Raw genomic sequence first — 12,136 nt, 5'->3', positions numbered from 1 at the left:
TTAAGTTGTTGAGTTTGGAAATGTGAAAATCATATAAATAGATTTGTCTCGAAAATTACTTTCACAAAATATACATATATAACTTTTCAATAAATATTTTTATAGAAAATTGAAGTCAAAGTTGAGTTCAATTTGAGCCTCACTTATGCTAAGTAAGAAGTTCGGCATGTTTGGTTTTGACTCTTGGGGCTGGAGGACGTGTCCAAAGTCCAAGGATGTATATATATCTATCGGCGTGCATGAAAGTCTTGGGAGCAAAAGGTTGTCCGGGGCTTGAAAATCAACACCATTTCACGTGCTAAATGGCGCCTAATCTAAGTTATTAACGGTCCCTTGTCCGTGTCTTCGTATACGTGGCATTGGACTTCCAATTTTCCACGCTTAGGTCAGACAACCCTCTCCGTTGACGCCGTGATGGCATTATGATTTGTATACGTTGATCCAAAACTCTCAGTACTAGTGTGGCTTGTCAGACTTCTCTCTGTAGGTGTGGAGCCTCCACATATATAAATTCACATAAAGCCATAAGACACGCTGAAAATAACAATTCAAAGATTTAAATTGGAAAACATCAACATTTCATGAGGATTTAAAACTAGGTAAATGTGCCAGTGGAGTTTTATAGGGATGAAACTCTCCTCATATCCCATGAAACTCTCATATTCTTTCTTTTCTCCACGTCAACAAATTTAATGCCATGAAACTCTGCTGAGACTGACCTTATGATTTATATACGTTGATCCAAAGTGTGGCTTGTCAGACTTTTCTCTGTAGCTGTGGAGCCTCCACATATATAAATTCACAAAAATCCATACGGCACGTTGAAAATAACAATTCAAAGATTTAAATTGAAAAGCATCAACATTTAAATTATTCAACTCGTACTCCTAGCCAAGGAAAAAAAAACTAAAGCACCGACCTTGCTTGCCGCCTCAATAACCCACACACCACACACACTCGTACCTGAACCATCGATGATCTCGATTAGTTGACATGTTTAGATCGATGCAGTACGACTCCTAAGCCTTGTTGACGATGCTCAGCTTAAGAGCATCTCCAGGAGATTGCTCATATTTATTTCTATTAAAATCTACCTTTTGACAATTAGAGAACGGAAGAGAACTCCAACAGATTACCAATTAGATCTTCAACACCCATTTTTTTTTTGAACAATTGCCTATGACTCATCTCTTCTCCCCATTCGTGTAGGAGAATGCAAGATTCTTCTCTATCGACTGACGTGTGGACCTATGAGGTATTGGAGATCAGTTTTTGATAGTCTGCTACAATGGTAATTACGAAAAAAAATGCAAAATTGACTATTGAAGATGGAGAAAAGATGTTCTGATAGTGAAGATGAATAATCTGCTAGAGATGCTCTAACTGTTAATCCTCTCGCACCGACGAGATACGATGCCAAAGAAAGGTAAGTTATTTTTGCTAGGATAGGAGTACTACACACACTGTCCTGGGAGGAACCCTGCCCAAAGTATGTACCTTTTGTTGCTTTAATTGTCCATCAAATGGAAAACACTACCCAAGAAAAAGGCTTAACTACTACTCTCACTCTCACTCTCAGTCTCACAGATGTCAATCAAGCAGCACAACATACGGAGTACAGTAGTAAGCATGGAAGGAGCTGCAAGTCTTCCCTCCACGTGATCGTGTCTGTGCTTAATGTTAATAAATAAATAAATATGCAGCTGTAGTATCTAATCAGGGGTTGAATTGAAGAAGAAAGGATTCAAAAGTGGACAGCAACCGGAAGGAAGCATATGGCCCACCCTGCAGCCGCATGCATAAGATCAAAATGGATCAAAAAAGTAAAATAGAAGGCAGCTAAACATAGCTCCTAAAGTAATAAAATACAACAAATATTGAGTTTTCACCTTAACTATAGTACTGTAATGATAGTGGCAATACAGAATGCATGGAATATTCTCACCAAGGTCTTCCAGTAGGGAAACCAATCAGTAGCATTGGCATATGGTTATTTAAAATATTAACAAGTGGCAAACAACAAATAGTTTCCAACTAAAAAAATACTGCAGATAGGAAAAGGAAAATAGAGATATTTTACCCAATGAGAGTAAGTTGATGTCCATTTAAAAAGTTCTCGATCGTCTCCGCTAAAAACATTGAACAAAAGCAATAAGAGCGATGAAAAAGGTTGTGCAAACAAGGTGTAGCTGAAAAATAAAACTAACCATTTGGACAATCAGGTTCAAGAGATTTCAGAGTAAGTCTTTCATATGATACTTCGGGTACTTCAGGTCCGGGCAACAAATCCTAATAATTAGTATCATGATATTAGCTGGCCACGTCATATACAATGCTTGCACACTGAATTAGAAAATTTGCACTAACAACATAATCAATGCCCATGATAAACTTGCTTACCACATTGGGAATCCAACCATGCAGAATATTGAGATCCAAGCAATCCAGAAGCAACCATTCTGGTGTCATCGTAAACCCATCTGTTCTGCAATGTCAAAAATACAAATATCAGAACGCCAGCAGCCAGCCTAAAAACAAAGCAAAAGGATAACCAATATGGAAAGCTAGAACTACAATCACCTGTTGAAGACAACATTCATGTCAAACCCTTCGGCCAGTTTTGGTGCCACATCCCATATCTGTCTTCGTATTTCAGGAGAATAGGCCTATTGACAAATACATACATATATACATACGCAAAAAGGACCGGGATTTGAAACTAAAAATTCGAATTCAAAATTCAAATTTAAAAGGACCTGCATTTTAGCACTTTCTCTAATAAGAGTGAAGACAAGATTAAGTAGATAATCCATTGAAACCACAGTTTCATCTCGTTCAAAAAAGATGTCCCCCTTGAGCAGTAGAATATTGCCTGTGGTAAAAAACAGAATAAATCCAAATCATGAGGAAATATAATACAAAAAATGAAAGTAAAGCCAATTTCACTTACAGATGGCAATTAGGGCGCATGGGCCATCATTTATCTGGTGGATAATATGGGTAGATCGTCCGAAAAAATCAATAGGCCTCATATTCAAGTTGCCACGCATGCCCTGCGAGAAACAGATTTGAGGAGCAGCATTTTTTATAAGAAAACATGATATCATTCCAGCAGTTTTGCACTTACAGATATAATTGCTTTCTCCTGTATATTCTCATCCTCCTCCTCAGCCTTCCCATCACCTTTCTCCTCGGTCTTCCCATCATCTTTCTCCTCAGTCTTCTCATCGTCTTTCTCCTCATTCTTCTCATCATCTTTCTCCTCATTCTTCTCATAGTCTCTGTCCTCGTTCCTATCCTCCTTTTTGTCATCGTTCCTATCCTCCTCTTTCTCCTTGGGTAGTAAGCGCCCCTTCAGACCCATCTCCGCTTTTTTCTTCCACGTCTTTCTTTCATTTTTTGTTAGTGGCTAAATCAAATGCATGATTTCATTGAGTTAGCAAAACATGCCTAAAAATCAAATAGAGCAAGAACTTCAACATTCTGAACTTACCAGTATTGATTGAATCAATGAATTTGTAGGCATGAAGTTACAATCAACAAAATATCCATCATCATTTCCCTAATTAACCATGCAAAAAAACAGTTAGCTTGATTGCTGTTCAACCCTATAGACTTAGTCAGTCATCAAGCTGCGGCCTTGACTGACACTGGGCAGTTGCAAGACCAGCAGCAAATTATTCAACATAATATATCATAATCACATGTAACATAAAAATATCGACATACCTCTCTTAACCTTTCCCACACCGCATCGGTATGAGTACTCAACAAGGAAATATCATTCAGCAATACATAAATTTGGTCTTCAACCTATACAATAATAGGGATATATTTTAGGAGGAAAGTTCTCTCACTTTAAGAAGAGGGGAGGGTCACTATCTCTGAACAAATCAACTCACCTTAGATACTGTAAGTAATGTTTCATTCCAAAGTAGGAGAGAGGGCTGTCTCTCTTCAAGGTCATTTTTTAATGAAGAGAATCTGCACTCAGCGACATGAATAAATCGAGTTTTAAAAGCAACAAAAAAAAAAGTAACACTTGAACATATATATAAACTTCCATTTACCCATAAGGGGTTAGCTGAGGGCCCCTCAAAAAAGTCGAGATCCTTGCACCTAAAATTAGGGAACAAAGAAAAGATGTAACAGAATAATCACTTGCAAATATTGTTTTGCTCCAGAAAAATTGAACACTTATGTTGTAGAAATTTACAACTGGTAAGCTCTTCTGGTTCAGCTGAAGAGAATGCAAGCGCAGAATAGAACATGTCGTATTTACACCCAACATCATACTTTTGATGCTCGGGTAGAAGTGATTCATACATAGCAAGAGTTACTGCAAGTCTGAAGTAGGAGCTTCTGTGTATGGAGGAGCCCAACTCCACATCCTAATGAAATATCGAAGTATCAGCCTTTACCCCAATAAAGATCTCAAATCTTACAGAAATGTTGATGGATTGAAGGAACCAATATTTAAAAAAGCTCATGTACAATGGGTACCTGGCGATCAACCATCCAACCATGATGTAGAGGGACACCGAGACAACCAAATAGTGCAGTTTCCAAGGTCTGCTCAAAACCACAAGAGCTGAAAAAGGACATCATAAGCATTAGACTCTGAGAAGGACAATCACAAATACTCAATTAAATCAGTATGAGTCACCTAGCATATTTCACATCAAAGTACAAGCTGCCCGGGAGTTTCGGCAATACACCAAGAACTTGTTTATTGAACTCTGATAGTTCCAAGTTTTGTTCCAACTGCAGTATAATAAGTGGACAGTAGCATAACTTTGAGTTAATGAACATTATTCTTGCAAAACAATTGCATCTATACAGTTGCATACCTGCATTTGTGTATTCCCATACAACAGATAACTCTGGACAAGATAGATGAGGTGGCCCTCAGACACCTTCTTGATATCTAAATTGAGAGTTATCTTCTCTCCAAGAAGGAGAACATTACCTGCATTTCCAATAAGTTGAGTGACGAGGGAAAACACACTACAAATGATATTTAATGTCAAATTAATTTATAAACTTGTTGGATTGTACACCGAAAGGTAAAAGTATGTAAACAGCACGAATTCCGGGTAACCAGCCAAGCCACTAAAGTAGATATACAGAGAGAAAAACTAAAAATTCAGCCACATTGACTTACATAGTGCTACTAGAGAGCAGCGTGTATTCTTATTCTTGAGGACAATAGGTGTGCGCCGACCAAGAAATTCAATAATTCTTGTTGCATACCACACAACAGAAGTGGCACCTTTCTTCCTTTTCTTCTTTACCATATCAAATGGCAAATTCTGATCCTGCAACTGGGGAGGGTGCAGAGTTGGCAAAAAACATTATTCAAATGAAACAATGAATATCCACAGTATCCAAGAGGCACAACTTGAAAAGAATAGTACCTCCCTTATAGTTTTAGGTAAATCATCACTTCATCTTCTTCTATTTGATCCTTTTTTCTGTACCCTTCGAGCTCGGGACATAAATCAGAATCAAGGAGACTTGTAAAAACAATACTGTTCAAGGAAGATAATAAATTCATTAGAGTTCAAACTCACAGGTAGCAATAATAGATAACATGTATTCTTTCTATATACCCACTGTGAGTATTTAACCTACTCAGAACAAAAGTTGCATGACAGGTTAGCAAGAACTAACAAGAACAGGAAGATGGAACATAAAAAACACTGCCATTAATGTTAACAGAAGCAAAAACAGGTGGGTCAAGTAAAAAAAGACTATATCTTGTCATCCAGAGATCTACGGTACACTATTTTATACCCATTTGACTAAACCCAGTCACAGAATCAATATTTTACAGGTTTCATCTTCAATGTTATTTTCACTTGAAGTAAAGAAGCGCACAGCAAAAGGTAGAAGTGGTAAATGTGCGCTATGAGATGACAGGGAGGTGTGTGGTCACGGTCCTCATTCCTGTAGGCTCTTGGCCAGGCCCGAAACGGCAGTTTCGTCTGGACCACCAACCCCTGCGAATCCCCAGCGAGGCGCAACTCTCCCTTCGAAGCTAACATTGAGGCTGCTGCTTCCTGGTCGTTTCGAGCACACAGGGAGGTGCATGGTCACGGTTGATGTCCGACGAAATTGAGATTCATGACAATGGAATTTTACCTAGTCAACCTAGTGCACCAAAGAGGAAGGCAATCTGTGCTACCAACTACTCTCTGGATGAAGACATCCAATTATGTGAACCATGGGAGAACATAAGTTTGGATCCTATCACCTGAAATGAGCAACCTGCAAGGCCTATTGGAAGTGAATTCTGAGAACTTCCATGCCAACAGAAAATTTACATCTGACAGGAATCCAAGTTCTCTTGAGCATAGGGGGGCGACAATTCACAAAGAGTGTCAGAAGTTTCAAGGCTTATATGACGAGGTTGAGCATCGTCATCCTAGTGGAGTGTCATACCAGGAACATGTAAGAATTTTATTAGGTGCTGCACCATTGTTGCTACAAGCTGCTGCATCTTTGATATTATTAGGTGCTGCATCTTTGATTTCAGTTACTAGAAGCTCAAAAATGTTGCTAAAAGCTGCTGCGTCTTTGATTCTATTAAGCTGCTGCATCATTATTTTTGTTAAGCTGCTGCATCTTTGGTTTCAGTTGCTAAAAGCTCAAAATGCATATGCAGATGGAAAGAAGGGGTTTCCTTTCCTTCATTGTTGTCTGAAGATTAGGCATAGCGAGAAGTTTGCGCCCCCTCTCAACAACAAAAGGCCAAGGGAAAGCAATTCACCAGCAGCAACAGTGGTTGTGTTTGATGTAGAAGATGGTGAGAGTAGAAAGAGCCAAACCCATGACTCTTCCATGCCTAGCAGTAAAAGGCCTATGTGTAGGAAGCAAGCAAAGGAGAAGCTGAAGAAAGGAGAACAAATGGATTGTAACTTGGTAAAGAAATTTCTTGCAGATTTCAGCCCAGGAAGCAGGGCCTATGTGTGAGGAAATAGAGGAATTAAGAATAGGGGCTTTGTTTTGAGGGCTCCTGCTAGAGTTCAGCCAAGAAAACAGGGCCCCCAAAAGTGGGGGAGCACCCAAATAAAAAGTAGGGGCCCTGTTTTGGGGGCTACTGCTGGAGTTGCTCTAATAGAATTATAACAAACATTTTTATTAAAAATTAAAAGTTTATAATGTGTAAGAACACATTGTTCAAAATACTAGTTTTTGTAAACAAGGAAACTTTTTTTGTATAAATACATGAAAAATAAAGCACAGATTCCAATAAAAGTGATTGTTCTTACACAGCATAGCGATCTTGCTCAAGTATCTCAAGTACTTTGTGGCCGTATTGCACAGCCAGTTTGTCGGCACACTTAAGGAAATACTCACGACCTTCATGTCCAGGTCCTGGTATTCATAAAGACATGTACCAATTTAACACAATAGGAACAATGTAATGACAAGAAAAAAAGAAAGTATTGATGTAACAAGTCATCCATAATCATGTTCGTATGATTATTCCTTCAAAATGATCAATAATTGTATCATGACAAATTAGCATACAAGCCATACACTGATGTTGTAATTATTAACATTAGTGACCAACCGAAACATAACACACTTACCAAGCTGAGAACCAGGAGCATTAGTAACAGAAATCATTCTCATATGATCTGCAAGGAGGCGGTAAGCTGTATCAACTCCATCAGTATCAGCTTCACCAACTTTACCCGAATAGCTATCAAATTCTTCACCAGCACGCTGCATAAATGCTTATAAGTCATCATTACATGTCATTGACCATGGAAATCAATAATATTACACAGCCAGTTATCATTTGCAACAAAAGGTAACTTGAAGCGCACATGAAAACTTACAGAAGAGATGCAATCAATTATGTTATCATAGTCATCTAATTCATAGAAGCTTTCTTTCTTTTGAAGGATGGCAGCCAAACATTGAACATTAATCCTTGTTATGATATGTTTGGCTTGCAAAGGACTCAATACGCCATCTGCTTGCCTATTGAACTAAGAAATGAAGGGAAAAAAAGAAGAAGTTCATAAATAATTAAAGGCAAGGCAATGATAACTGCATGTTTAATTCATATATGCAAAAGCATCCAGTAACTATATACGTATCTGCAAAGCACAACACGCATCGATTAGAAGCATACATCTAATCCCGGTATAGCCATCATTATAAAGGAGGGACCAAGGCAAGACCATATGGCTCACGTGTAATTGAACCACACCAATGGAAGAATGTGCCAGCACAACCAACCCGCAGGTAGGGATTAAGTATGAAAGGTCAATTCATGTTACCTCTGGATGAAGCTCCACTGCCTTTCAGGAAACTTCTTGCAGCATGAGTTGCCATCGCTATTATTTCTGCCAAAGGCAATAGACTCAAAGCTGGACCTCATTAACACCAGGTGGGCCCCAATACATGAGTTGCCTAAGCTTTTTATCACCAGCCAAAACAATTTTAGTCAGTTAAGTGGCTTGATGTAATGATTATTTCAAAAACTACTATTTACTTAATGTATCATGTAAAGAAAACGCACAGTTTCTCTTTTATTCCCATATTGTCAATGCAGGATTATGTTTATGCATAAAGTCACATGTAAACTATTGTTGCAGTGTCACAGAAGACTGACTTGTTAACAAGAGAAGCATGTATTTTGACAAATAAAATAAAAGGGAAAAATAAGGAAGATAACACAGTCATATTTTAGCTTTTCCAGTATCTGCAAAACTATGTGTTCATGGAAGAGCAAAGTGAAAAACACACAAATAAATGTGCATTCTGGAACCTTAATATATCAAAGAATTGACAATAGCATTCCAGTTCCTGGGAACTATATGGTGAGCTATAAAGGGGGAATATTACAAAAGCACATGATCTTTAACAGCATAACTCGAGGTTGCTAAATAAAATAAAGAATTACTGCAGGAATCTGTGACTAAACGTGAAACAGCTGCTGCAGAAAAACGATAGTATTATTTATCTTTTACTACAGAACACCTTGCACTTGCGCTATTTGTTCAAAAGATTGCCAAAAACATGTTTACATAAGTCTTTAACTTGTTCTTATCTTGGTTCACATGGGACTACATTTGTACAGCATAATCACAAAGTTAGTAGCTACCTCCCAACTACTAACAAGACTCCACAATCACAAAGTTAGTAGCATACAGAAATTGAAAGATGAACATACAGAAATAAGTACCTTCAGAACTGAAAGATCATTATCCAAATTAGTTCCTGATTCATCCAAACCCCTAAAAGTTCATGACATTAGCATGTTGCACCATAATTACAGGCATAAAAGTGTAAGTAGAGGAGGAGGACAATACTTACTTCCAACAGATTCTATTCTTCAACTTCTTTTCTATCAAACCAATTCCCTCAAGGACATATCTAATAAGCACCAAAATGGCGCGGGGCAGAGGGGCGCGGCGTGGAGCCGCGCGAGGCGGCGGCGGCGGCGGTGGCAAAGGGGCCGAAGCGGCGGCGGCGGCGGGGCCGAGCCGCGCGGGGGGGGGGGGGGCGCCGTGGAGCCGCGCGAGGCGGCGGCTGCGGGGCCGAGCCGCGCGGGGCAGAGGGGCGCGGGGGAAGAGGGGTGGCGGCCGCGGGGGCCGCGCGGGGGGGGCGTGGAGCCGCGCGAGGCGGCGGCGGCGGCGGTGGCAGCGGGGCCGAAGCGGCGGCGGCGGCGGGGCCGAGCCGCGCGGGGCGGGGGCGGCGGCGGCCGCCGCGGGGGGCCGCGCGGGGGGGGGGGGGCGTGGAGCCGCGCGAGGCGGCGGCGGCGGCGGGGGCGGGGGCCGCGGGGCCGAGCCGCGCGGGGCCGAGAGGCGCGGGGGCAGAGGGGCGGCGTGGAGCCGCGTGAGGCGGCGGCGGCGGGGGCCCGGGGGGGCCGCGCGGGGCGGCGGAGCGCTGGGCCGGGGGCGGTGGCGGCGGGGCGCGGGGGCGGGGGGTCGGGCGCGGGGATGTGCTGTGCGGGACTGAAATACCCAAACCCTATCGTTGACTAGGGTTCATTTATTTTTATCAGCCCGACGAAAAAGAAATATTATTTTCGTAAGTTGAGCAAGCCGACGAAAATAAGTTTCTATTTTCGTCGGTTAGGAACTAGCCGATGAAAATATGACACTGTTTTCGTCGGGCTGCGCAGGCCGACGAAAATAAATGATAATTTCGACGGTTTTTGTTGGCCGACGAAATAAGTGAGTTATTTTCGTCGGCTTGGTTTTTGCCGACGAAATTATAATGGCCGACGAAATTGAGCAGTTTTGGTGTAGTGTCTTCCTATTATTCAAACACAGTCCATAAATATTCGTATAAATTCAAAAAGAAGTTGATAAGACATTACCTTCGACATAGAAGGTAAGATTCTTTCTTCCCCAATGCATTTCTGCAATGCAGTTTTTGATTCATTGTCTGGACTCAAACCAGAAGATGTATCACCACTGAAATACGTGGCATGTATTCTAGATTCTGGTAATCCATATTTCTGCATAGTAAAGAAGTACACACAAAGAAACTTTTAAGCATGTCTTAATACTGCTCCCTCAAATTGCAATGATGTAAATGTCATCTTTTAAGCATGCTTCCATCATATCAAATAAAAGTAGAGCCTGGTACTAACACTAAGTTTGAAATGACCTGTAGATGTGTCACAATTCCTACTTCATAAACTATACCCAAACCTTTCACTATGTCTTAACACCGCTTCCTTTTTTTTCGACCGTGCCTTAGCACGTTTTTCATTGAGAAGAAAGCAGTTTACAGACAAATTCTCGGTGAGGCCAAACAGACCTTAGCCCACATGAGAGCACAAAGGACTAAAAGAAAAGAAACACTGAAAAATTACACAACGACAAACAAACCAACATAAAACAACAGCGAAGAAGAATCACACTCAGAATCCCCAAAACCAGACACAACCACCCTGCTAAACCTGCATAGATACAACCTCGCCAAGGGTACACAGATCTTCGACCTCAAAGGTGGCAAAGCATCCACCCGAGCAACCGAATCATGGAGGCCAAGCATCCGCCCAAGCATCATGGTGGCAAAGCATCCACCTAAGCAGCACGACCAATGCGGTAAAGCATCCGCATGGAGCAACCAACACCAGCGGCAAAGCATCCGCCCGAGCCCAAGGACATGGTGGCAAAGCATCCACCAAGCAGCACGACCAATGCGGCAAAGCATCCGCATGGAGCAACCAACAACGGCGGCAAAGCATCCGCCAAACAGACCTTAGCAACCCGACGAGGTGGACGAAACAAAGTGAAGGCAGGCGTAGCAGAAGGCACTTCCCGAAGAGATGATCGCCATGAGGACCCCGTCCGGCCAGAGACTGCAGAGCTTCCTGGATCGACGCCTTAAGGAAGTAGACCCTCAAATTGCAGATGTAAATGTCATCTTTTAAGCATGCTTCCATGATATCAAATATAAAAGTAGACCCTGGTACTAACACTAAGTCACAATTCCTATTTCAGAAACTATACTCAGACCTTTCACTATTAACACAACTCATAAAACAAGACTACACAGAAACTACGGGGAGCAGAAGCTGTACCTTGCTAAGAAGACTGTGTAACAAGCCAATGGCTTCCTCCTTGAAGTAGTCCCTAGAAGACCAACTCCCGAGGATTTCTGTAAATCAATGGTAAGTTGCGTCGCTTCTGAAGTGTTCAATCACATCATCAGAACTGGTAACAATGCATCTCAAAGAAAAGCAGGTTCGATGACTCCCTGTGCCATTAAGGGCCCCCTTGAACCGGTTCAGGCATGTATGTATGAGGGGCACCTTGGGATCATCGATGGGGATCACCGGAGTCGATGACAACTTGGCATACTGATTTTCCCCGAGATAGGAGAAAAACGTCTCACGAATCTCATACACCGGCCAGTCCAGTGAGAACCATGAGGTCTTGGGCGTAGCTCCCGCCATCACCAGAGATTCTACGACGAGCAAAACAAGGGCTGCAGATCAAGCACAGAATAGATGAAGACAACCTTGCCACGAACTCGAAGGCGGGGAAGTACAGAAGTAGAGCGGCGTGGACTGACCTATGAGTCTGGAGCAGGACAGCGAGAACGGATCAGGGACGGCAACGAAGACCGGCGAGGAGCCGAGGAGGACCGCGAACGT

General features: G+C 41.8%; 1 protein-coding gene across 10 annotated transcripts; it reads right to left on the bottom strand.

Moving 5' to 3' along the window:
- Positions 1-693: 693 nt before the first annotated feature.
- Positions 694-9,502, bottom strand: LOC112884858 (ubiquitin carboxyl-terminal hydrolase MINDY-2-like). Of its 10 annotated transcripts, none has more exons than XR_003227194.1 (24): positions 9,337-9,501; positions 9,206-9,257; positions 8,298-8,435; positions 7,851-8,003; positions 7,599-7,734; positions 7,275-7,380; positions 5,418-5,531; positions 5,165-5,324; positions 4,851-4,969; positions 4,667-4,764; positions 4,504-4,591; positions 4,217-4,391; positions 4,071-4,119; positions 3,903-3,984; positions 3,730-3,813; positions 3,494-3,562; positions 3,128-3,409; positions 2,951-3,053; positions 2,757-2,872; positions 2,581-2,666; positions 2,401-2,480; positions 2,208-2,289; positions 2,081-2,129; positions 694-1,248 (listed from the first exon to the last, which is right to left on the bottom strand). XR_003227194.1 is itself a non-coding variant. In XM_025950473.1 (24 exons), the coding sequence occupies exons 8-24, from the start codon at positions 5,295-5,297 to the stop codon at positions 1,185-1,187; spliced, it is 1,764 nt and encodes a 587-aa protein (XP_025806258.1). In that variant the 5' UTR covers positions 5,298-5,324; positions 5,418-5,531; positions 7,275-7,380; positions 7,599-7,734; positions 7,851-8,003; positions 8,298-8,435; positions 9,206-9,257; positions 9,337-9,501; the 3' UTR covers positions 694-1,184. The 10 variants fall into 10 exon arrangements, 7 of the variants coding, with proteins under 7 accessions (XP_025806258.1, XP_025806256.1, XP_025806252.1 ...); XM_025950473.1 differs by having other exon boundaries at positions 2,401-2,485; XM_025950471.1 differs by lacking the exon at positions 694-1,248 and adding an exon at positions 1,381-1,785 and having other exon boundaries at positions 2,401-2,485; positions 5,165-5,318; positions 9,337-9,502.
- Positions 9,503-12,136: the final 2,634 nt, after the last annotated feature.

Source organism: Panicum hallii, chromosome 3 (genome assembly GCF_002211085.1).
Source record: "Panicum hallii strain FIL2 chromosome 3, PHallii_v3.1, whole genome shotgun sequence".
NCBI classification, from domain to species: domain Eukaryota; kingdom Viridiplantae; phylum Streptophyta; class Magnoliopsida; order Poales; family Poaceae; genus Panicum; species Panicum hallii.
This window is presented reverse-complemented; position numbering and strand designations above follow the sequence as displayed.

Coding starts and splice junctions, on each gene's coding strand:
- LOC112884858 (XM_025950471.1), bottom strand. CDS start 5,297: ATGGTAAAGAAGAAAAGGAAGAAAGGTGCCACTTCTGTTGTGTGGTAT. Junction 4,970..5,164: donor CTGCTCTCTAGTAGCACTAT/GTAAGTCAATGT, acceptor TTGGAAATGCAG/GTAATGTTCTCCTTCTTGGA. Junction 4,765..4,850: donor ATGGGAATACACAAATGCAG/GTATGCAACTGT, acceptor ATTATACTGCAG/TTGGAACAAAACTTGGAACT.